Here is a 24,396-nt window from a genome sequence, read left to right as displayed (position 1 = left end):
AACCTACACCTCTACAGGAGCTTGTAGCCTCTGTGAACTTCTCCTTAGGGTTCCAAGTGCAAACAACAGCAAAAAACGTGTATTTTTAAATTAAACCATAGACTAGAGTCCAATTATTTGCAGGGGTTAGACCATTATGAATTTTAGAAGTATTTCGTGAGTACTTTAGGGTCTATCTTCTCAGCACGCTCCTACAGAAACTGGTAATTCAGCCTGGAGTACGATGCTAAAAGGCAATCTCTTCCTGAATATGGTCAAGACCATGCCTTGTGTAAGTGCTGGCAGGGACCCGTAACTCATCTGCCCTTATAGCGATGGGCCAAAGAATCAGGAAATAAAAACTAAGTTTTTATTTTTCCTCACCATGGCTTGTCCTTCTCTCCTGGGCTGAACTCAAAGTCCAGGTGGGGAGGAGGATGGTTCCTTGCTAGGCTCACCCCTAGATTTTGGCAGAGCCAGCTGAGTGTGGGCCCTGCTTTTCCTGAGCTGCTCACGTCTGGCAGAAAAGCTGGCAGGAGACAGACCCAACCTGTCCTCTCATTTCTTTTTTGTGAGACTAAACCAGAGAAGCAGCTGCTGCTTAGGGACTTCCCAGCTCACACATCAAATTGTTTGAGGAAACACCAGACCAGAGTTGGAGACAGTGCCCTTTATTGCAGCAGTGCAAGCCGCAACCTTTCCAAATTTGACACAGGCCTCCAAATTCACAGGACTTAAAAAATACTAAATGTCAAGCGGGTTTAACTTTCCCTTACTTGCCCTCTGGCTCCTGAGTTCTTAAGATTTATGGGCAATTCATTCTCTACTCATTGCTCCAGACACCGTAAGACGTCAGCACACATGGAACAGCACTGACCAGGGTGTATGATTTTATATGTATAGAGATGGGACTGACCTGGGTGTTTTTGCTTAGAAATATTAGGGTGTTTCTTTAGAGAGTATGTTTGCAGTTTATAATCAAAATTATCATATTGTCATTTTATAATCAATAAGCAGTCAGAACATTCCCTTTCTACATGTCTGATTAATTCTCTTGGGTCTATGTATTAACAAATGGCACCATCTCCCTCGTACTCCCCATAATGCACAGTGAATATGATGCGCTATATTTTTCTAAGGATGATCCATTCTTGTGAGGCTTTACCTGTTCCATGGTTCTACTCAGAAAAACAACTTCTTTTTTTAATTTTTTATTCTAGGTACTTCATGTTGTTCAGAAATGACCCACAGCCAAGCCGGCGGAGGCGGCTATCATTATTTAGTGCCTGAACTCTAAAACAGGGTCAGAGCCAACAGCGTAGCTAACGATGGGAAGTGGTTAATGGCGGGTCAATGATGGGATATGACTAACGAAGGGAAAAGGATTGCAGAACTGCAAAGTCACCGAGTGCGCTGCGTGGCAGATAAGAACGCGTAAGTCCTTGTAACCCCAAGCCTACAACCACCTTTCTGCACTGTCACTCCCCTTCTTGGTAGCACAGCAAGAATTTCCAAATCACCCAGGGCAGGACCTTGCAAAGCTGCAGCTCCCACCATGAGAGTTCAGGCTGACTGCACGCACCACCTCCGACACCCAGCCTGTCTGCTCCACGGGATGTCAAAGAGTCGTACTGGCATGTCCCCTAAGCAAGGACAGCAATCCCACCACTTTGTTCCAACACAGGAGTTCTGTGTCTTCTACAGGCTGTTAACTGCATTACAGGAGTGAGTCAGTGCTATAAAATGCAAGTAATGAATTACGCCATCATCACTGTTATTATTTTTATTCTTTTCTTGAAGAGAAAAAGGAATTAAAGGAAGTACAGGGTTTGATTAGAAAAATGGGGAGAAGGAAGGAAACTATACATAGAGAAGGAGGGTACAAAACCCTCGTGCAGAATTTACATCTAGTTGTGACGGGATTGTAGTTGACGGTGTTCAGAGGGTTGGGTCCAGTGTTCGTGAAACCACGTGGCTTCCTTTACTTTTGAATGTTCCTTTTATCCCCGCAATATGCCAGCTATAGGTATGGAGCGATCAGGCAGAGATTGGGCACAGCATTAGAAAGCCATAGGGTTGTAAAGTATTCACTTCTTAGCAGTGTCAATATTATCTTGCTTCTTATTTGAAATAGGTGATTTATAGTTCAGAATTGAAACAAAGGTACTTTTTCTGAGTATTCCCACACCTGTTTTACAACTCTTTGTTTCATGTTTGTATTTTCATTTGTAGGAAGAAACACAATAACAGCTAAAAGAGTCTCTGGCACGTCACTACTGTGATTTGCACACCCTGAGGACCAGCAGCAATCTGTTGGCTCTCCTGGTTAACAGCTAGCAATGATCAGACCATTTACTAGACCTTAAGAGAGATCGTGGAGAGTTTTGTTGTTTCGCTGCCGCCTCTGGAAGGTACCAAGACTACATGAAAGCACTTGCTTATCTATAACCCGGTAATTAAATAGCTGTAACAAAGTATGGAGATACCTGCCTGATTTTCCAAATGCTTGGGTGTCTCATCAGTCCACTGGGAAGCATAAGGAAGCAGAGCAGGGAGCTGAACGTCTGATTAAACTGACGGAAGGTATGTACTCAGCTCTGCAGAGACCCCTTGGGAGGCAAAAGCAAGGAAAGAGGTGCTCGGTGCCCTTACAGGCCTGGGCTTTATCTTCGCTTTTTTTTGGAAGGACTTCTTGCTCTGTAGATCTGTAAATCTGATAACGTTAATGTTCTATTTCATAACAAAATGGAGGCACGGTAGAGAGAGACTTGAGGACTGACTTCATGCTTAGCACAGCTTGTTATTTTAAATGTCAGTCTCTTGGGGGAGGTTGCCGTGCCAACAATGTTCTTCAGAGGTTAGACGCTATGAAGGTGGGTGAACACACACCCAACTCTTAACTCAGTCAACCTTCCACCTTCATAAAAAAGAGCAAAAAGCTTATGAAAACACACTAATAAGTAGAGCACGCAGCTGGAAAACAGCAAGAAGGACTTCCTATTTAAAACTGGATAAAAACCCCAAATTGTAACGAAGGAGTTGCTGCATTTCTATGCAGCACGCCACACCTAGGAGACTAAACAGCAATACTCCCATGTATACCTATTTATTCAAGGCAGGGATGTGACCTTTCCAGGCTCATTTGTTTCAGCAAACTTTGCTCATGCTACTCATGACTGCTCATATTCATAAGACTTGCAAGATTGGAACATCAAGTAATTGCTGATAATATAAAGAAAGTGTGACAGGAGGAACAATACTGTTTCTTATTATGTTATAATCTTTTTTTTCTTTAAGACTCTGAGAAATCACTTCAATTACTTTGATCATTTTCCTGTCAAAGGTACGTTTTTAAATTGGCCACTGCATTTCCACAGATCTGAAGCTTTTCTGTGATCTTTGCAACAAGCCTTAATGAATAGATTAAACCGAGTGCTATAGTTCCACCAAATAGTATTATTGAAATTATTTTGTTCCAGGTTTGTCAACGTCCACCCAATCGTTCTCTCAGTTGCATGGAGGAAATGCCACCCTGCAGGTTGAGCAACAGATCCAGACTGCTTCAGGGGTTGGGTGGCTTCAGTCTTGTCACTTGAACCCAAAATGACACCGTGTCCTGACCTATAAAATGAGGACAATAAAATCTATTCACCTTTATAAACATTAGTGCAACATATGGTTGAATAGCAGTATGTAAATTTAAAATCTTAATTAAACCGAGGCAGTGCGCCAAGTAATCACAAAGCGTACGCTTCTTGAAACATGCTCATTAATAGTTCCGCTGCTGGAACCAGTTTTTTAACGGCTTAGTAGTGAGCTGACAGTACAATCTGCAAAACCACGGTTCTTTATAATTTTTTTAAGTGTATAATTATATTGTGATAATGGCTCGAACTTGTGTGTGCACGTGTAACAGAAAAGATACCTCCAAACAGTCAACAGCCTAAAACTTAAAATCTGTTCTTGCTTATTCCCAATTTGTATTGGTATAACTCTGCAGTCAGCTCTGTTACAAAAAGGAATGAGGATACTCTGGCTTTTCAGTTGGTACCCGGCACTGTCGTGCTACTTCAGCAGGATGTTTGATCTGTGACTTTCTGAAACATCAACCGAAAATGTTGTACAACCAATGTATGTCTCTGATTTTCTTCCCTTGCATGCCACAGTCACCCAGTACTCCTAGCAGACAGACAGTTTCGTTTTTTATGAGACGAGATGCATCTGCAGGTAAGACATCACACTTAATTAAGCATGTCTCTTCATCTGCAATGAAGACATTATATACATTTGAGTGGAGTACACTGCTCTTTCATTCCAGTCTGGTTTTCTTAGTAAGATAACGTCAGCCAGTGGCTTCACTACCAACAAATGCTGGATATTAATCTCCCTCCTCCCTCCCTGCCTCCTTCCTTCCAGCACACTATTAACCTAGGTTATCTTCTCAGGGAACCCATTTTTAAGCCCCAAGGTAGAATTATATTTCTAATTTGCAAAAGCACAGTTCTTGGCTAATCCTTCTCCACTACACCATAGGCGTGGATCTGCGATAGGGATGTATTCGTGTCCATGGCATACAAATTAGGAGATGGCACCCCATAATATCCAGCTCTGGCCTTCACCTTTGGCTGCTACAGTTCATTATCTCCAGAAATGAACCAAAAAGAACTGCACATGCAGTATCTCACGTGCTTTCTTGTTGCACTCCTCATTCAGGTCTCCTGTTGAACAAACAGTCCAGCTGGATTTTGCTGTCCACTCACACGCCTATAGACTTCACCAGACTTAAGAGCCTGATGCTCTCTCCACAGCTCTGACTTGTCACAACGGCTACCTGCAACAGGAAAAATGAAACTGTGAGGCCTAGTTCAGGAGACACATGTCACATTTTAAATTAAGTCCTGCACCGAAAGAGAAGGACTCCTTTCAGAGCTGTTTCCTAGGTCTACATGGAACCCAATACAGTGAAACTCCAACCCTGGCTGCAGCTCCCCAGAGCTACTGCAGCAGTAGAAGTACCCACAATCATCATAATGGAATACAAAATGTATATATTTTGACCTTACTTCCATTATTTTCTGCATCTGTAATCATAGTGCATTCACAAACAAAATTTAAAAATCTATAATCTAAATGAAGGAACCACTCCTCCACGGGGGAAGACTGAATGTTGTATTTTTTCCACTTTAAAATTGTTAAGAAGCTGCTCATATGCTATTTCCAGTGAAAGAAGGTTATTTATTTCTCATAAAGACTATATAAAGACTAAATACTGAGGAAGTCTTTACTGAATATACCAGCAGTGGACCATCTTTGAGATTACTTATGAAGGAAATATTCAACGCATGAAAAATTAAATGAGAGCAAAAATAGTCACAGTGATGGCATCTCTGCAACCAAAACCTTTTCCTCAGCTTCATCGTTGGTTTAGCGAAGTAACAGGGACGCCACTCATTTGTTTTCTGTTGCTTGCAGAGATGTCAGCGTGAAGTTATTTCAGTTATTACACCTGCCAGTGAGACTCCACCGCCAATGGCTGTGGTTTTACGAGGAAGTTGGCTCTTTCCGCTTGCTCAGCAAAACACTTCACCAACCCAAGTCCTTCTGTGCCATCCTAAGTCTTTCAGAGTCTGAAAAAGAAGAGATTTTAATCTCTGCGATGCCTTTACTTTTCAGTTACTAGGAGGCAAAACATTCTTCGGTGCCTCATACTATGAAGTTTATGGGTGATTGATTAACTCTGTTACGGAGAAAACATTCAAGCAGCAACTCTTTCTTCCACCACCAGAAACGTGAAGCGACAGGCCTTGCATGTGAAGCAGAGCACCGCACTAAAGAAAGCGCTGTGTGCACCTCGGCCCTAGGGCAAGGGATGAGTAGCAGCTATAGGAAAATCCCCTTATGGCAAAGACCAAAAAGATGGCAACAGTGGCAGGCGATGCCTGGGAGGTAAACACTGTATGAGTTCGGAGAGCCGCTGACCTGTCCTCCCAGGTGGAAACCAAGATCCCAGAGCAGGACTCCTGTGCGCCTGCGCAGCATTTCCAGAGACCACAACTAATTCGTGCACCCTGTGTGCCTTCCATGTCCTGAAAGATCCCAAGGCGTGCTCCCGACCAGACACCGCCCTCGTTTTTTCACTTGGATTCTCCTGCATTCGTGCTTTCACCCATTCAGTGCCAAAGTAAAGAACACGGCTGGTATTCGTTCAGTGGGCTGGGAACACCGAGCCCCTGTCACCAGCAAACCCCTCCAAGGCCCGTACAGCGCGGCTCTGACAGGTCACGCTGATGCTCCTGCAACTGTCCAGCGACGCCCGACTAGATCTGCATGCGCTGAGGCGGAGAGACCCCTTTCACCCTCACCTCGCACCTGCGTTACATCCCCCTGCAATAACCCAGAGGTAAACTGCTGAAGCTGGGACTGATAAAGAGCCCGGAAAAGGCCTATTTACACAGGTATCTGTGGAAACAGGGTGCTCCTCTGTATTTTCCATGTAGGAGATGAGTTCACACTTCAGACAGGAACTAACGATTTTGGAGGAGTCCAGGGAAGATGATTATCCTCCATACGTGCCTCTTCGTAGAGAGGAGAGTGGGACAGAAGGGCAGCAGTCAAGCATGAAGCCGGGTGGAGGAAGCATTTTGCCGACGCAAGTTTTTTAACCTTGTGAGGCGTTTCATGGGGTATTTCATATCCCTGCGCTGGTGAGAGTTGATCTGTTTCTAAACTCACATCCGAAGTACCTGGGACTTCCCTCTCTCCCTTGGCCACCCAACGCTTCCTTGTCCAACAAACCTGAAAGCCGCTGTTCATCCCTGAAGATCCTTAGAGATGCACATGGAGAGCTCCCGAAGAAGGGGGCGAGCGCCAGAAAACCTGTCTTTCCCCAGCTATCCATGTTGGGGTAGTGACCTAGAACGCCATGCCCTTAAACCGTCATTACTACAACTTTACTCCCTGTAGGTTGTGTGCGAGTAGCTCCGCTCACTCAGATAATGGCTGGGGTAACGGGTGCAATGTAAACGATGCTCAACGTAAACCCCGCTTAACGCAAACCCCGATCCTTCGGATCAGCGTGGCGGCCCCACGCCACGCCGCCGGCAGGGCAGCGGGCGCTGCTCCGCGCAGGACGGGGCTGCTCCCTGCCGCAGGGAGCCCCCGCAGCCGCCCCCGTCAGCCGACGGCGCGGCCGGGGCACCCCGACCTCTCGGCCCCGGCGCCCCCCGGCCCAGCCGAGTGCCGCAGGCCGGACTCCCGCACCCCGCAGCGTCTCGGTCGTCCCTTTCCTCCTCTCCTCCGCCCCACCGCTACCCCGCTCCTTCCCCCACCTCGCTGCCCCAGCCACGGAGGCGCCGCTCAGCGCAGGATCCGCACGGGCCCCTCGGGGGGACCGCGCCCTGCGTGTCGGGGCCCGCCCCGCCGCCCGGGGGAGGAGGGTGCCCGGGGGCCTGTGGGGGCCACGAGGGTCGGGCCGGGGCCTGCGCAGGCCTCCCGGGGCGGCCCGGCCCCTCCGAGGGCGGCCGGCAGGGACGTGCGGCGCCGCAGGAGGCGGCCGCCGCGGGGGGACGCCGCGGGGGCCCCCGGCAGCCCCGGGGCGGGGAGGGGGCGGGAGCGGCGGCGCCTGCGCGCCCCCCGGCCGCCGAGGGGGCCGCGCCGCGCCGGGCGCTGGGGCGGGGTCTGCGGGCGCCGACGGGGCGGGCGGCGGCGGGCGCCACGTCGGCAGCGCGGAAAGGCGCAGGAGTGAAGTCTGCGGCGGAGCCCCGCCGCGCCGCGCCGAGCCGAGCGGTGAGTGGGGGCTGAGCGGCCGCTGCCGGCCCGGCCCCGCGGCGCCCCGCTCCGCCGTTGGCCGGGGGAGCCCGGCGGGCGGGCAGCCGCCCCAGCGCCCTTCCTGCCTCCCCTCCTTTCCTCCCCGCGGAGGAAGGGAAACTTCTGGGGGAGGAGGCGGGAGGGGACCCGGCGCGCCCCGCCGGAGCCGCCGGCGGGAGAGGCGGGCCCGGGGGAGCGGGGCCGCCGCCGCCACCTGCCCCCGGCTGCGCTCGCTCGCCCGCCCGCCTTTGTGCTTCCTGCCGCGGCACCGGCGGGCGGGCGGGAGGCCGGGCCGGGCCGTAGCGGCTCCGCCGCGGCCTTGGCTGCCACGTCAGTGTCGCCGCCCTTTGCCGAGGTGCCCGGCGGTGCCCGCGGCCGGCCCGGCGGGGGAGGCGGGCGGGGGTCGCTGCCGGGCCGCCTCCCGAGCTCCGCCGAGGAGGCAGGTAGCTGCGAGGGGAGGACGTGGCGGGGGCTGCGGGGGCTTGGGCCGTCCAGCGAGGGGGGTGCTGGGCCTCGACGGGCCGGAGCCGGCGCCTCCTCGGGTGCGGGACCGGGACCGGGCTCGGGGGCGGCTGCCGCGCTCCCCGCCTCCGTGGCGGAGCGGCTCCCGCCTGCCCGCGGGGCAGCGGAGGAAGCGGCGCTCGCCTTGGCCACGCTCCTGGCTGGGCGCCTTCTCCCCCGTGAACCTCTCCGGGCCAGGGGAGCTTTGTTTCGGGGTTTCTCTCTTTAAACTTCGCTGTGCTCGGATGTCTCCTGTAGTAACCTGCTCTGTATTTCATCCGTTTCTCTCAAGTCCAGCTTGATGGAGCAGAGTCTGGAAGAGTTTTTTGTAAACCGTTTGGGAGCAGCTTAGCTTTCAGCATTCACCTAGCTGAGGCGTTTGTGTGGTGTGGCCTGGAAATAAATCCAAGTTATTTTAGCCGTGCAGCTGGTTCTGGTCATTGTGCGAAGCTCATAGACAGCCTCTGCGGATGCAATTAAACGCTTCCTTCTGCTCGTTTGACCGGGCTGAAAATGAGAACTCTGAATCAGGATGTCGCTCCGTAAGGAGGATACGTACCAAGCGCCCGTAGCCTGCTTCAGCGCGTCCAGAGCATTGCTTCGGGCAGCATATCTCTGTATAATTAGAAGGGTCCATACAAGATAGCTTAATTTAGCACACAAATACTGGTTTGTATGCACATCGATTTTAAGACAGCTCAGGAAATACTATCCAGGCTTTTTTGTTGTGTTTTTTTTTAAAGCTTTCTGTTAAGGTGTGGTTAAACATTCAGTAGAGTTGGTGTTGCCTCCTCAGTATAGAAATGGACCGTGTTGCAAAAGCAAAAACTGAAAGGCGGTCCTTGTCCGGCAAGTGAACAGGTCTAAATGTCAGACGGGAGCCAACAAACAGGTGGTGGGCGCTAGGGAGAAGGCTCGTTATTTCATTAGCGCGGGGGGCAAGGAAGCTCAGCAGCTGCTTTATCTCCCTGGCTGTTAGGCACTGTCAGGATTTGTCATCGTGGGCCTCATGGCAAAGGAGAGCTGAGGCGGGCGTGGAGCTCGGGCGTTGGGAAAGCATTAGAAGAAAGGGGGAAGGCTCTGCTTGGGAAAGCTGAGCTAGCAGGAGGTGGAGGCTGACGGGACTGGTGAAATGGAGCGTGTCCTTGGCGCTTCCGAAGCTGTGTCCTGTGCCTTACTGGGATTTACCGTTTAATTTCTAGAAACCAGTTTTGGAGGACTAGAAAAGGGGAATTCGGGTTCCTGCCGCCTTTGATTTGGTATCTTGCGAATCCTTGCTTTGGAGAAAATTTGATTGCCAACATCGGGTGTTCCCTAGCGCCTCTTCTGCAGCCTGATCCATACTTTAGTTGAGGGTGATGGAAAAATACTGGATTCTCTTATAGGCAGATATGATGCTGTATTGTCCTGGGCAGAGTTAAGGTTGGGTGGGTTGGTTGGTTTGTTTGTTTTCTCCCAGGAGATATGCCCCCTTTTTTGCCTTTAATTGTGGTGTGTGATTGTCTGTTTTTTAATACAGGTATGTTGCATTCCCTTCCTGGCTGTGTGCCGAACCCTGCGTGCTGTGAGCCTGGTGTTTATAGTTCTTATGGCAGACTTGCTGTCTTTTGGGGGGGGCGGGTTGTAGCCCGTCCTGCTACAGTTTTAAAAGTAAGCTGTGGTTCACACCTGGAAACTTCTGATCAACTTGCTGTAGGCTTTCCCTGAAAACTGTGTCTTTTTTTCCTCTGAAACAGGCATGCTCGCTTCCAAGCCGGTCCGGCTTTGTATATAAATCTGAATTTTGAAAGTTGGTTTTTAAACAGAAGGCTTGTTGAAATGTCAGCTATGCTCTTGGTTTTTAGCTACACACTTTCTACGTGCCTGGATTTGTTTGTTGTTTGTTTTTTTTTTTTTTACTTCAGCACTGTTAGCATTGACTCTTTCTTCTTGCAGAAGCTCAGTCAACTGTCTCCCTTGCATTATCTAACTGAAAAACACATTTCCATATCGGCTGTGCTCTGAGGGTTCTGTCTGAGAGAACTAATAGCCCTGAGCACTCTTACTCCTAACGTCTTACAAGCCCTAATCCAAGGCGTAAAGCAGGGAAGCTAATAGTCGGGGGTCGCTTGTGCAGCTTCAAGCAGTACCCTGAAGAGCAGCCATGGGTGGGATTACCTTTTTGGTTTCATGCTTATTTCCTTGTTTACTTTGGAGAATAGAGCACTGTTACTCTTTCCAAAATGCATTTCTTAAAGTATCATCCCTAAAAATAATTTTTTGCACGTACATGAAAGACATCAGGTTCATTTTGAAATCTGCTGCAGCCGTGGAAAGAGGGGAAGGAGAGCCGTGCGTGTGGCAAGGGTTGTTTTGTTCTCCATCAGCTCTGTAGCCAAGCTTTCTAACTGCATAGCTGGTGGGCAGAAGGAAGATAATTTTTTTGTGGTGGACTAAGACGAGGCGATCGGTTTGTTTGCACTTCTGTCAGGTGAATAGTTCCAGCGCTGTCTGCTGCTGCTGCAGCCTGCTGGAGCAGCGTTATGCTGCCAGCTGAAATTGGCCCCATCCTTGGGTAGTTTCGTTGCTGCCTGCAAATATCTGAGTAGTGGCATTGAAACAAGCCAGTTTTTACTGGCTGCTGCTTGGGCCAGGTTTGCTGTGCTGAAACAGTAGGGCTTTTTGTCTGTAAAGTCAGAAAGGCATCAAGAGCATCATCTGAAGCTCAGGAAGCTGCACACACGTCTGTAATGGTTAGAGCCCACTTCTCAATGGAAGGTTAAAATTTTACACAAATTGCTGTCCAAGAACTGCAGACTCGTTAAGGAGAGGTTGTGTCTTAACATTGATTACCGCACTTCGTAGTAATCATCGTGACAGCATATAGAGCAAGTAAATTTATCTCCGTTGCCTGAGAACGCAGAAGGCATTGGTGTTTTGGTGAGTTAAATCTCGTAAAATTTTGGCATCGTAAGGCCGTGCCGAGTGTGCTTCTCCCCTGCCGTGGGGCTTTGTATTTATGATTCCCGCCGTACTCCCATGGCAGGTATGTGGCAGTAGCACTGTTCATAAGATGTCATTAACCTCCTACTTTTCTTGTAGGTGTATGCAGAATACTTTTGTGGAAACGACTAACTGGACGTCTTCAAGAAAGAATATATTTGGTGAGAAAGTTTTATTTTAATCAGCTTTGATGTGAATGTACGTGTGGCTGTACCGTTACCTCCAGAGCTTCCTAGCGCTTTCATTCAGGGTCCTATAACAGTGTTAATGTTATAAGTAGCTCTTGAATTAAAAATCTTCTTCTAAACCACTTCTTTCTTTACAACTGTGTAAAACTTTGAAGCTTCCTATATATTTCATATTCTGACAGTATGAAAGTGTGTTTTCTTCTTTAAAACCAGTTGAAAGAGTGACTTCCATTTTTTTTATTATTTTTTTAGTATGAAGTTTGATACATACTTTAATGTATTGTTAAAAAAGATGAGACGTTATCCCTTATCTCTTGAATGACTAGCACCTTCATAAGTGCACAGAAAAAAAAAACCACACAGAAAGTAGTTTACATGTGTCCCTGTTTGAAATATCTTTTAAGATCTGGGTTTGCTTCCACTTCTTAACATAAGAAAATACAAAGCTTATGTATTCATCTGCACAGATGAAGAAGGGACTGGTGAGTGCCACTGATGCGCTAGGTGTCTGCTTCATTGAATGTCCGTATGTGTTCGGCCCGGACTCATCAAGATCCCACCTCATTCCATGCAGTCGTTTAATGCAGGTGTTAAATGAAGTTGGAGGCTTTTCGCCAGTGACATAAGACACTGAATTTGGCATCACAGGATAAAAATGCCAAAGAAAGATCTATTTGCTTGCTTTCTTTTTCCCTTTTTTTTTTTTTAGCCAGTCTTACCATACTTTGAAGAAGACTCTGAAAAATGTATCAGATAAATTTCAAAGTTCAGGCTTCTGATAAACCTTTGCCTTGTTGCATGCACTTGCAATACCAGTAATAATTGTGACTAATGATTCAGTGCAAAGGGGACTTTGACTCTGCAGCTTCCAACTTAGGTTTCCAAAGTTCCTTAATCAATAATATGAATGATCTAATTCTCTGCACAAAAGTCTTACCCTTGCACCTCCAGATCGGTGCCTTAGGTGTTAGCTGAGTGGTAATCTCTATTGGGTCTCATGAATTTTGCTTTCTTCTTTGTGGGGGCGCACCTTCAGTGGGGAGGGTGAAGAGGAACCTCCCTTAGGATACGCTACTGTCTGGTGACCAGGGGACTCCTGCCACGTGGGACATACAAGCTTGGATCTTGTTAGACGAAGGAGGCATTGAACTGTGAGTGCTTTCACCTTGACGGTATTACATTAAAGATAGTGAGTGGTTTCTGATTTTTGAACTCCAGTTTTTGAAGAAAAAAATTATATTCCTGCCTTCTTCATCTGAAGACTGGATGAAGTCATCTGCCACCAAGCAGTTATTCCAGGCCTTTGACCTCCAGTTATTAGAAATATTCACCTTAAATCTCTGGAGGGGAGCCAGGTTTAAGACATGCTCCTGTGCGTAGTATTTCCTCTTCACTAGGTGTGCTACACCCTGTTTAGCACACAGGATTTTGGATCACTTTTCAGAGGCCCTTGAGTCTCCCGACCTGTTAAATTGGCTACAAGCGTTCATGATGCAGGCTGTAACCTAGATATCTTAAAATTGTCTGCTTAAGTCCTTTGTCAGATCTTGGTCTTGATTCTGTAATTCACTGGAGAGCTTCTACAGAAAAACAGAAGGACTTGAATTGTACTTTGTGAGCTCTCTTGTGTACCAAGTACTGTTCTGAATCAAGCTGTGAGCCTTTTCTGACAGTGGTGTGATTCTGTTTTCACTCACAATGATGCAGTAGGAGAACAGTGAGTAAAAACTAGCACAAGCTGGTTAGGCATATCTCTTGAAGCATCCCTGCAGTGCTTCCAGGCACATGAAGGCCCACACATCATACATTAGTCTTCAACTTTCTGATCTGCAGACCCCTGCAGGCTCCCTTCGTGTAGAACAAATTCAGTCCTACCAACAGTGACTTATTTTCCCTTAGCTGCTCTTCTCAGGCCCAGGTAGTACTTGGTTGGCTTCTGGGGTCTGACAGCAGCAGGTTACTGGTGCTTGAGCTGTAAAAGACCACTGTGGTCTGTGTAGTTGTGAGTGAAGTATTTCTGTGGTTTAGAAGGAGTTGGAAGTGTGTTAAATCATGGCATGTGAGTGATATATTGTGTAATATCCCCGTCTAACTTTTTTAAAAAGTAGCTGTGGTCAAGAATTACGTAACTGTGAGGTTCTGAGGAAGGTGGCAGGGGAGGGAATATCTAATCTTGTCACTGTTTTTTATGTAGTCTGCAATTTTTTTTACGCTTTTTTTTTTTTTAATACTTTACCACTAAACTAGAAACTCTGCTGTGAAATTCCCCTGCCAATACATTGCTTTGCTCATTCAGCCTTGCAGGAACTGCAAGCAAATCTGACAGTGGCCCAACCTAGATTATGGAGAGTTATGAAGGCATCTTTTCCCCACGCTACCTGTTTGCCAGTCTTACTCTGATTCTTTCCGTTGGACAGGTCTTGTCTTAATTAAATTCTTGTATGATGCCCAGTGCAATAGAGCCTCGGTACTTCATCGGGACTGTATCTGCTGTCAGTGCTGCAGTGTCCAATACCTTCTTAATACTGGAAAGTATTAAAACTTGTGTGGAGCCTTGTGACATTTTCTAGTGTTCTGCCATGTTCAAAACTGGTAACTTACTCCAGCTCCTCTCTAAACTTGTTGATAATCTCTGGCAGTATTTTGTATTTCCTCATAAGATTAAATAACTCTTCTGAGGAACAGAACTCCTCTTATGAGGAATTGTTGACAGAAACTTTTGGAAGCTCAAACAAGCAATTGCATCTGGGTTTCTTTTGCGAGTTACATTCAGGCTGGATACAAATATATTAGCGGAGGTGGTTCTTTATAAAAATTAATTTATGTCTGGCTTAATTAATTTGTGTTTCCCTTGAGTCTGCTTTAAAACTATTTTGGTCACGTTCCTTTGTTTGAAGTAAGGCTTCCTAGGTTGTGATTTTAATTTTTTTTAGGACCTTCCCTAATGCAACAAACAAAAAGCTCCTTCCAAATTCCTGATAGTGAAATCATCTTAATGAACAAAATGGCTACGTTAAGTAGAAACACAGTTACTTCGGCTTTGGACAGACGTTTTGATAAAATTATGTCAGGCCTGTCCGTTTCTTACAGTGTCTGCCTTCTCTTTCTTATAGTGCTTGATATTTTTGTTTCAGGTTGGAAAAAAGCAACAGCCTACATGTAACTTCACACAGGGAGGATGAAATCGTTATATTTCTTCCAGCTTGTGTTAGATGAATGCAAAGAAATTGCCTAGTATCTGAATCCAGTCCTTTCTCAGAACTTGATTGCCCTCAGTTGCTCCCTGTGATTGGTCAGGCTCTTCCCCCGCTGCCTCTTGACTTACTGACCTGTGATTAAATAAAAGAACAAGGAATTACATAGCTGATACTTTTTCAAATTGCTTCTTAGCCTTCATGTATTTAGTGATGTGTTGCTACTCACTTTCCTATTTCTTAGCTTCTGCGTTTGCATTTCTGGCTTTTGAGAGGTGCTTATGATGGCAATGCTGAACATCAGCCATCCTGGTAGTAGGATTTTTTTTGCTTGCTTTTCTGTTCAGCTTCTTGTGTGAAGGTACCCATGTTTTCTGAGTCGTGATCTGATACCCTTAGCGGTGATTGTGAGGACTCTTTAATATTCAATTTAGGCTTGCTTCGCATCCAGAGATCTATCATTTAGTGTGTGGGTGCTGGTTTTTACGGTGATATTTTGACTTCATAATTATACTGTGAGGGTTTTAGCTGTTGTATTCTAGGTGAGTCTTCCCACCCTCAAGTTCTGCTTCTGCTTCCTCATCCCTTCTTCAGATTCCAGCCACTGTTTTCTCCCCAGGGGAGTACGGAGACATCTGGGCACAGCAAGAGAGGCTGGAATTATTTTTGTGGTGGTTGGTGACTCCTGGAAGAAATTAAATGACTTTAAGTCTTGTGTATATGTGCAGGGAGAAGGGAACTAAGAGGTCGCTGGCAAGAAGGTAGAAGGATGCGGAGTGGTATAATGCAACTTGGTTTTCTTTCTCCTTTCACCTCTGTGCCTGCTGAGGAGTGAAGGCAGGATTGGCAGGAGGGCTCAGGGGAGGAGGCAGGACTTAACACCAAGGCACACTTTGGCAGGGAAGGAAAGCAGGAGGGAAACCTGGACTAGATACTGCTTTCTTCCCCTCCGAAGGGAAAATGTAGTAAGCAGAGCTGCTGATTTGAGCTTTTTCCTGTGCTTCCCCTCAGTGTCAGGGACTGCTGCTCTAGAACTGCTCTAGGAAACAGCTTTTGGTGTAAAGAAATTTTCTTTCTGAAATGTTTTCATTGGAAAGCTTGTGCAGAGTTAAAACAGTCTAGTTCTACTGCTGTTGCCACCCTGTGTATGCAATACTGCTACAAGATAAATGGGGTGTTTTCATTACAATTCTTCCATCTTGTTTTCATGGCATTTACTCAAATTCTGCTGCAAGGACTTGTTTCTTTAAACTACTGCTTTCCAGGTACTAACAGATCTTATAGGCATGCTGCTCTCGTTTTTCTAGTGCCCGCCACCTCTATGATCACTAGGCTTTTCTTTTTTAGTACATAAACATAAGCTGTTGTATGGCAGTGGCTGTTTTATTTTCATACTGGTTTTCTTCCTGATTGCTTTTTAGGTTTGAGATGCACTTGGTGTGGAGTGGCAGCTCTCGCCAAGCCTGCTGACCTGGTGGAGGGCTCCTTTTTCAAGTATTGAGTCTGGTTGAAGAATGCAAAAGCATAGTCCAATAATAAAAAGAGCAGTAGTTTGGCAGGAGCTGCTAGCTTATCTAGTAACGAAAAAGAAGTTCCTTTTCTGTGGAACTCAAATTACCTGAATTTTGGATTCATGGATTACGTTTATGCTTTGCCGGAAAAGATGTATAGCATATGTGAATTTCTTTTTTTAGGCAATAATGAATCAAACGGACAAAAATCAACAGGAAGTCCCATCATACCTTCATGATGAACCACCAGAAGGTATGTATTGGTTTTCATAATATGAAGCAAATTCATAGAAATTCATCAGAAGTTCAGTTCTCTCTTAAAAAAAAATGGATCTGCAAGCTGAATGCTTTAACTTTCATTTAAGTAACAGTAAGTAAGCTAACCCTGGGGTGGGATGGGCCTGGATTATTGTTCACTTCTGTATTATCCTGATTACAATAAGGCCACTGAATATAATGCAGTAAACAACTGTACTGATAAATAGAGAGAAGATAGGCAGATACTGCAGGATATAATTTGCAGATCAGTTTCCAGAGATGTGAATTGGTCCAATGGGTATTTATTTCTGCTGTTCATTACGTGAGATGGAAAGAGCCCAGCTTCACTTTAGGACACCTTGCTGAGTTCATAGTGCTTGTGACTTTTAAACAAGATGTGTTTAAAAATATATGGAACTTTATTACTACTTTTGGAGACCCTTTTCCATCATACAATTAACTGTGGTTCTAACTGTTTACTTAATCTCATGGTTTCATAGAAACAAACAAACGCACACTTGACTTCGTAATGCAGTGGCATCTTGGTCTCCTGAACCAAATGAATCTTAAATTGGTTATTAGATCTGCGGAGGAAATGCAGTTGCAAATGAGCAGAGTTACCTTCCGGGCTGTGGAACAGCCGGACTGTGAAGAGCCCTGTGTTCATAATGTGACTGGAAGCATACTCAGTCAAAAGCCATTCTTGGCACATAGGTTGTCTGTGTTCTGTCTTCTCTTGCTTTAAGACCAAATGTGGTGGATGTAGGTCAGTGAGTCCCAATTCCTCTCGTTTCATTGCTCTTCAATTTATAAAGGCCCTTTAAAGCTCTGTTTGTTGGTTGGTTTGTTTTTTTTCCCCAGCTTTTACATGGTGTATAACTGAACAATTTACTTCACTTGAACAACAGTATTATCCACTAACTGTAGCAGAAGGGGTTAAGGTGGAATAGCTCACTCTATTCTTAACAACTATTAGATAGGAAACACAAGTACAAGGAGATGAGAGGAAAAGGAGAAATAGATTTTCCTGGCACAGTGGTTCTTAAGCTCTACTATACTTGAACTTGTTACAGTACCATGGTGTGAGGACAAAAATCTTACTTCTTAAGCTCTTATGGGGTTGTCAAAATCCCAGAAGCATTTCTGAAAGCAAATGCCAGGTTGGAAACTATGCCCTAATGTGTATTATCTTCAAGTCTAATTTTTAAGGTGCTTTTTTCTTTCTGTCTTTTTAAAATTTTTTTATTTTACCTTAAAGATTGAATTGTTTTATACATGTTAAATCTCACTTATAGAAAGTGAACAGTGGTCTGACTGGAAAACTACAACCAGTTCTTTCTTGAGGAAAGCAGTGAAACAGGTGGGCATTTTTTATCTTCCTGGAATATTCAGTAGGTTGTCCAGATTGAGAGCATAACAGCAGAGTCTGATCATCACTAGGTATTGCAAGGTTTTATTTGAAATTTGTGAGCAATTGAGACTTGTTTTCTTCTGCACAGTATCTTTTTTTCAGTGTGACAATAACCAGTTTGAATATGAAGCCTAAATAGATGGAGAGAGTTGGTGTGGGTAGAGGGAGCAGAATGAAACACAGCTCATCTTAATGGAAACTCCATCCTTGAAGAGGCTTTTTCCTGTTTCACATGCACTCTTCAAGCCTCATGAGTTTAAATGTTGGAATACCCTTGAAGAATATCCCTGTTTTAAATGTCATACAAGGCCTTCATATGCAATACACTTACACCATTGTAGAAAGATGGCCAAATGTGGATGGAAGGCTACCAGTTCAGTGTTGGCAAGAAGATCGTCTCTCTGAGCAGGCTGCCAAAAAAAATCCTTAGAGGAAAGGCTCAATTCCAAAACCAATTTGCAGTTTTTCGTAAAGATATAAATAGTTCCAGTTTGTCCAAATCACGCTTGACAAGCTTGGTGCCCAAAGGCTTTAAAGAAATACGTATGTAGGAGAAGCTTTTGTGCTCATGCCTTCTGTGAGCAGTGCTATTCTAATGCTTTATTTTCTGCTTTGCAAGTGGCTCCAACCTTTGCAACCTACGTTCATTCAAACTCCTGTTCGCTGTTGGACTCTTTTCAGCAGGAAGCTGGCTGCAAGGTGGCGTGGTGGAGCCAACCCCTGAACAGGGAACTCGTGTCATTTTCTCCCTAGATTTAGGAATGATCTGGTTTACCTTCTTTCTCATGCTGGTTAGAAACGAGACCAGGAATGCGTATCCTAGAATAGAAATCAACCAGCAATAAAAACTCTTTGCAGCTGCGGGCGTTTACTAGATCTAATGGACAATGCAAGCAGGAGTGAAATGGAAATGCGTCAGCCTTCACCAGAAGTTATTAATACACCAAGTCACAGTCAGTATTTACACTTGTGAAATAGAGTAGATGTTGTCAAAGGATTGGCTACCTGAAGTAATGTGAGGAAAAACATGTCAAGATTACTTTTGTTTGTTTCTCTCGTTATTTTTTCTAAGTTAGCTATGATGGGTCCTTTCTTGCTAATATTAGGTCTGATTTACTGAAATCAGCTCTTAAAATTCAATGTGATAAGACTTTACTCCCATTCACCCTGATGACAGTGATCCACTTAGGTGGAAGTGAGCCACTTTCTGACCAAATTTTTTACAAGGTGTGCAAGTCTGGTCACAAGAATCCTCTAATGAATAATACCTAGACAGTGATTTTATGCCAGGCTCTATAGACTTCTCTCTGAGTGTGATTCTCTAAAGGCTTTCTGTATATAAATAGAAATTCTGATCTCTGTGCGCTTGTGTTGGCAATGCATTTTTGCTGGAGATGTCCAGGTTGAAAGCTACTGGCCTAGAATAAACCAGCAAGGGTATTACTTTGCTTTAAGGAAAAGGTTGTCGCTTATATTTCCAGTTTCCATGACCCTTTCTGTTATCTATATCAATTTCTTAAGCAAGAGAGACTAGTGTAAGCTGGAAGCATTTTTAGTATTTCTTGCTCCCTTCAGCTGCAGTGTTCCTCTTTCTGCTTTTTTAAATTTTTGTCAAACTTGTAAGAAATTCTCTCATTTAGATGGCATCTTTTGTTTGAATTATTCTGGGCACACACATAGGAACTCCAAACTTCACACTTTTTTAATGAATTCCGAGTGCTGGGTCAGTCCTGGCGCTATCACAAACTCATTGGAGGTGCATGGGAAGTTGTTCGGCCTAGTTTTCATCTTGTGGTAGATGAGTGCTGGGAAGTGACTCTTGGAAAATGTCCTCTGAACGCAAGTTGTCGGCAGTCAGGGCGCTGGAGGCAGAGACCTGTTTTGCTGGTTCTCCTAAGGCACGTCGCAGTGGAGAGTGAATGCGTTGACGGGGGCTAGATACAGGTCTCTGGTGGATCTAGATCTGATTTTTCTTTTCCCCTGCCTCTCTAGACTCATCCTCTTCCAAGCATGTTTGTTCTGTTGCTGATTCCCTCACCTCTTTATTTCACGTTTGTTTCTTCCCTAGCACTGTCCATTGTGGTTCCATTTGCTCTTTTCTTAGTTCCCCCTGTTTATTTCTAAGAAAGGGAAACGTGTATTAAATCCCATATGTTATCTACAGGTGGCTAGAAAATACGAAGAACTGTGGAATTCTGACCCTACTTCTGTGAACTGGTTCTCTCGGGAACTTTTTTGAGAAGCGTTTGGGGGTTGGTGAGGAATTGACAAGACAGGAGCTGACAAAATGCTTACCTATACAATGTTGTTGTGAAGACCAGAGACTTTTCAAGGTTCACATTGAAAATACCTTGCAGACAAATGCGTGTCAGGGCTACTGGTTTATAGGTGCAGTGGGTGATATTTTCTTGTGTGCTTAAATACATTAACATACTGTTTCATCTTCCTATTTCTTTGAAGATTAGATGATGCTTATGCAGTAGTGGGGCATGGAATTGTCTTAATTCCCCTTTAGAGGCAAGGTGCAAGTATCTCTAGGATTTTGAAGCCTACATTTGGAAATATGAAGTAATACTAAACTATTGGAAGGCTAAGTGGCTAATTCTGGGAGTCTTTCTATTACTCTAATACTTTCTATTATTTTGAGGCTATGTAATTGTACCATAAATATGGACTAGGAATTTACTTACACAGCATATAGCAAGAAACTGTGCAAAGTGCAGGTTAAACATAACATTAAAAAGAAAAAAACATTTACATGGTCAGCCTGCAGAAATCCTATGGTTTGAGATTTGGTTTGGTGCATCATATTGGGACTTCTGTTGGGAGCTTGTTACTCTTGCTATTGTTAATGTCTTTCGGGACCACTTCTGGTATTTAATGAGCTTATTTGGCCATTGGACTTTTCTTTCCTCCCTTCCCTATCCAAATTACAGAAAAGGCCTTTTGGGAAGAAAATTAAATTTGTGTACGTGATGAAGAAAGGAAGTGATACAGGGAAGAGCTGCCATCAGTTTTGTCCTTCTCACTCCTCTGATTGTTCCTGTTTGTAACCTTCTTTCCCTCTTTCCTGACCTTGGCACACAACCCTTGTAAACCCATCTTCAAAACAGTAATTTTTAAGGAAAGAAACCACTTTGTCTCAAGGTGAGCTCTTTTCAAAGAACAGCTCTCTTTTATTAATAAACCTTTGGCTCTGTTTCTCCAGGAAACTTTTTCCAGTCCTTCCTTAGAGATTTGAACAGCAAGGTAGTGCTGCTGCTTTTGGAGGTCCCCACCTCTGTGTGCTAAATCTTAGTATTAGGAAGGGGGGAGGGTGTATTGTTGTCCCCTTCCCCCCACCCCTTAATAAAGCCCAGAAATGAGGCTAGTTTGGCCATGAGACTTTCCAGAGTCTGGGAAGGTGACGGTGCACACAGACAGAGGACAAAAGCTTATCACCCACAACCATCTGGGAGCTATATACCTGATATTTGTAGGCTCAGTATTGTATTGTGTTTTAGAAAACAGCATTGAGGTATGTCTCGCTGCAGCAAAGTGTTTTTTCTTGTTTGGAACTATGATGGTGTATGAGCATCCAAGAAAAGTAACCGGCAGGGTAAGTATGTGCAATGGCTGTTAGGCTGGAAAAGGAAATACTTAGGAATAACTTTTCTTTTGAAAATGCTTTGATCGTAGCACTGGGATTGATCTGCTGCTTGTTTCCTTCCTTAGGTTCCTTAAAAGACCACCCGCAGCAGCAGCCTGGCATGCTTTCTCGTGTGACTGGTGGCCTCTTCAGCGTCACGAAGGGAGCTGTTGGAGCCACAATCGGGGGTGTTGCTTGGATTGGAGGGAAGAGCTTGGAAATCACCAAAACAGCGGTCACATCTGTGCCTTCAATGGGAGTGGGGCTAGTCAAAGGAAGTGTTTCTGCTGTGGCTGGAGGTGTTACAGCTGTAGGATCTGCTGTTGCAAGTAAAGTGCCTTTACCAGGAAAGAAAAAGGATAAGTCTGACTAAAACCAGAACTGAGACATACTTGATTCTCCAGAATATTACATCAGTGGGATTGAAATCTGCTAAGATTTGGACCATGAGAAGCCATGTGTCTTAGACACTTTATCTTCTAAAGAGCTGTGCAAGTAACTCAGTTTTATCTGAAAAGGACAGAAGCAGCTTGGCTAGCACAGAGTATGAAGATTTATTAGAGCCTAGATTGAAGCTTTGTATCTGGTGAAATGTTACACTTGATAATTATAGAAGTGAGTAAGTGTATCTGAAGGGATAATACATATTGGAATATTCATTTACTGTAAGTCTTTTGCAGTTTTGGACTAAAATGTGAATATAGAAACTTGGTAATCTCTGCCATACCATCAATATGATGAGATGCCATTTACTGTTCTCAGTGGTTTCCACATCCTCCTGCCAGGCATCCTTCAGCTGCCTAACGCCGTTGTTGGACGTAGCCGAATAGTTCCGGTTAGGGAACTGTATTTGCAGGCAGCCTGTAAACTGTCAGTGACTGCATTCTGCCAGTGCGGACTGGAGCAAATAGAACTGGAGGCGTGCAGAATTTGGAAAGGAGAGTGGGAGATAGAAGTGAGAAGGTTTGACAACATGGTAGAAGGGATCATAAAGAGTGAACTAACTTAATGCCTTATTAGAAAAAAAAGTCTTTTTACTAGGTGAAGCTGTGTAAAGAACTGTCCTGTTGTTTCAGTGCAGTTCACAGAATGAGCTTTAGACTCTCTTTACGAATCTCAATATCTGAAACCTTGTCAACTTTTACTGAAAACAAGATTGCTCCATCTCAGGTGTATTTAATGGTATGCATCTATCTCCTGCAAGTGAAAACTTGCTTCTAATAAACTTCTTATAGACTTTAGAAAAAATGAGGGCTTAATGAAAACTGGGCTGATGTTTGTGGTCATCTAGCACAACTCTCTGACTTGAAAGAAATTCCTTTGTGTAGTTGGAAACCAGTGAAGAACTAGCAAAGCTGTTGTCTCAACTCCCGTGATGCGCCAGGTTAGCTTCTTGCTCTGTTTAAGGAAATGCAAGGAATTTTTCACTACATCTTTCTCTCATACTTTGCGTTTTGATTTTTGAGTAAAATGCAATACTTTTATTTAAAACAAACCAAAAAAGGAAGATGAGGCCTTAAAAAACGTTATCCAAGTAAACTGTATACCGACAGATTCCAATGTTGACACACCTCAAATGGGAACATCTGTAGGTCCTCTGCAGCGTGAGGCAAAATGCACTTGTAACAACACAGCTTGAGGTTGCCTTAAAGAAGCTGTTGGTGATTTTTTTTTTTTTTTTTGTGTGTGTACTGACTTCGCAAATAAGTAACCTCGGAAGCCCATAGAAGGCAGCTGTGAATGTTGCGTATGCAGTATTTTCTAAAAACTTGTGTTCCTACAGAGAACTTCTAAGCACGTAAGCTTACTTTTTCAGTGGCTATGGTTGTACAAGAAGGATATACAGGGAGACTTTTTAGAAATTAAAAAAAATCAAAACATATCGCTTGTCTAGAACTTAGTCCTACGTTCATGGGTGTTGAAAGTATACCATGTGTGAATTATGGTACAGTAGTCACCTAGTCTCTCTGAGCCATTGGTACTCAACTGCACTCTGGAACAACTTTATTTGATATCAGTAATTGTATATGTTGGTAGTATGGTATTCATAAGCATGGGGATTTGGGGCGGTGGGGAGAGCAAAAACCCAACAAATGGCATTGTCTGCTCTGTTTGTTAGATGCACCAGCTGCTTAGCTCCAATCTGCTGCAAGGGTGTGATGAGGTAAGTTTATGCAACAAATGGAAGACTTTAACTGGTTTTTATAGTCAAAAGCTAATCACATAGAACATAGTGTAGTTTAAGGATAGCAGTTAGCTCTAGAAACGAGCTAGCTTGGATATTGGAGGCAATCTAGCTGCAGCAAATAATTGAGTATGGTCCTGCTCCCCTGCAGTTTCCAATGTAGACGCATCCCCAGAGCGCTACCACTGAACTCTTTTAGAGAGTCACCTGTTTGCAGCATAGTGGTATTTGTGACACTCAACCAAACCCTTTCTAATCGTTTTCTGAAAACATAAATGTCGAACTGGCCATACCCCCTTTTTTTTATGACATTCTCTAACTTTTATACTATGAAACTTGATGCAGAACAAGTGTGGTCTGAGATAAGCAATGTTAGAGCTGCCAACACTTCGTTATGTTTTGTTCTTAACATATCCTGTAGTAGTTCTGAATTCTTGTAACTGAAACACTTTAACATGGCATATGGTTTTAGTTTTCGAAAAGAGCTTTGTCCTATATCCTGCATATTTTCCATTCACTTATGAAACTTGCTTCGTCTTAAAAACTTGTTCTGATTCTGTCCTGACACTTGTGAAACATTAAATTGTTGCTGTTTCAGACATTTGAAAGCTTCCTTAGTTAATTTGTGGAGAAAGGCATACTTAGGTATAAATCTTCCAACAGTATCATGCCCCAGAGTGTCTTTTATCTGCATCTAAATAGAGCCAACCAGCTCTTAACAAAAACTGTAACTTCACTGCGTAGGCTGTGCAC

At 44.6% G+C, this 24,396-nt stretch overlaps 1 protein-coding gene and 1 long non-coding RNA gene across 12 annotated transcripts; one reads left to right on the top strand and one right to left on the bottom strand.

Moving 5' to 3' along the window:
- Positions 1–1,747: 1,747 nt before the first annotated feature.
- Positions 1,748–7,491, bottom strand: LOC148054665 (uncharacterized). 3 transcript variants are annotated; one of them, XR_015706526.1, is made up of 3 exons: positions 7,308–7,491; positions 4,665–4,810; positions 1,748–3,600 (listed from the first exon to the last, which is right to left on the bottom strand). It is a non-coding gene; the product is annotated as an uncharacterized LOC148054665 (long non-coding RNA). The 3 variants fall into 3 exon arrangements; XR_015706527.1 differs by lacking the exon at positions 7,308–7,491 and adding an exon at positions 6,775–7,250 and having other exon boundaries at positions 1,748–4,200; XR_015706525.1 differs by lacking the exon at positions 7,308–7,491 and adding an exon at positions 6,775–7,250.
- A 136-nt stretch (positions 7,492–7,627) lies between these two features.
- Positions 7,628–24,308, top strand: TMEM263 (transmembrane protein 263). Of its 9 annotated transcripts, none has more exons than XR_015706620.1 (6): positions 7,628–7,764; positions 11,368–11,429; positions 12,493–12,607; positions 16,345–16,414; positions 17,715–17,779; positions 21,545–21,664. XR_015706620.1 is itself a non-coding variant. In XM_087766581.1 (6 exons), exons 5-6 carry the CDS (start codon positions 16,351–16,353, stop codon positions 21,829–21,831), a joined length of 351 nt encoding a protein of 116 aa, XP_087622707.1. In that variant the 5' UTR covers positions 7,659–7,764; positions 9,806–9,936; positions 11,368–11,429; positions 12,493–12,607; positions 16,345–16,350; the 3' UTR covers positions 21,832–24,244. The 9 variants fall into 9 exon arrangements, 7 of the variants coding, with proteins under 7 accessions (XP_087622706.1, XP_087622710.1, XP_087622707.1 ...); XM_087766581.1 differs by lacking the exon at positions 17,715–17,779 and adding an exon at positions 9,806–9,936 and having other exon boundaries at positions 7,659–7,764; positions 21,545–24,244; XR_015706621.1 differs by lacking the exons at positions 17,715–17,779; positions 21,545–21,664 and adding an exon at positions 20,767–21,538.
- Positions 24,309–24,396: the final 88 nt, after the last annotated feature.

Source organism: Nipponia nippon, unplaced genomic scaffold (genome assembly GCF_047370975.1).
Source record: "Nipponia nippon isolate SJK-2023a ecotype South Korea unplaced genomic scaffold, ASM4737097v1 scaffold_3, whole genome shotgun sequence".
Lineage (NCBI taxonomy): Eukaryota > Metazoa > Chordata > Aves > Pelecaniformes > Threskiornithidae > Nipponia > Nipponia nippon.
The sequence above is the reverse complement of the archived record's forward strand: the minus strand, read 5'-3'. Positions and strand labels throughout refer to the sequence as shown.

Bases quoted from the DNA above. Each gene is read 5' to 3' on its own strand.
- TMEM263 (XM_087766584.1), top strand. From the start codon at position 16,351: ATGAATCAAACGGACAAAAATCAACAGGAAGTCCCATCATACCTTCAT. The intron at 16,415-21,544 runs GTATGTATTGGT...TTCCTTCCTTAG, and splicing joins TCATGATGAACCACCAGAAG to GTTCCTTAAAAGACCACCCG.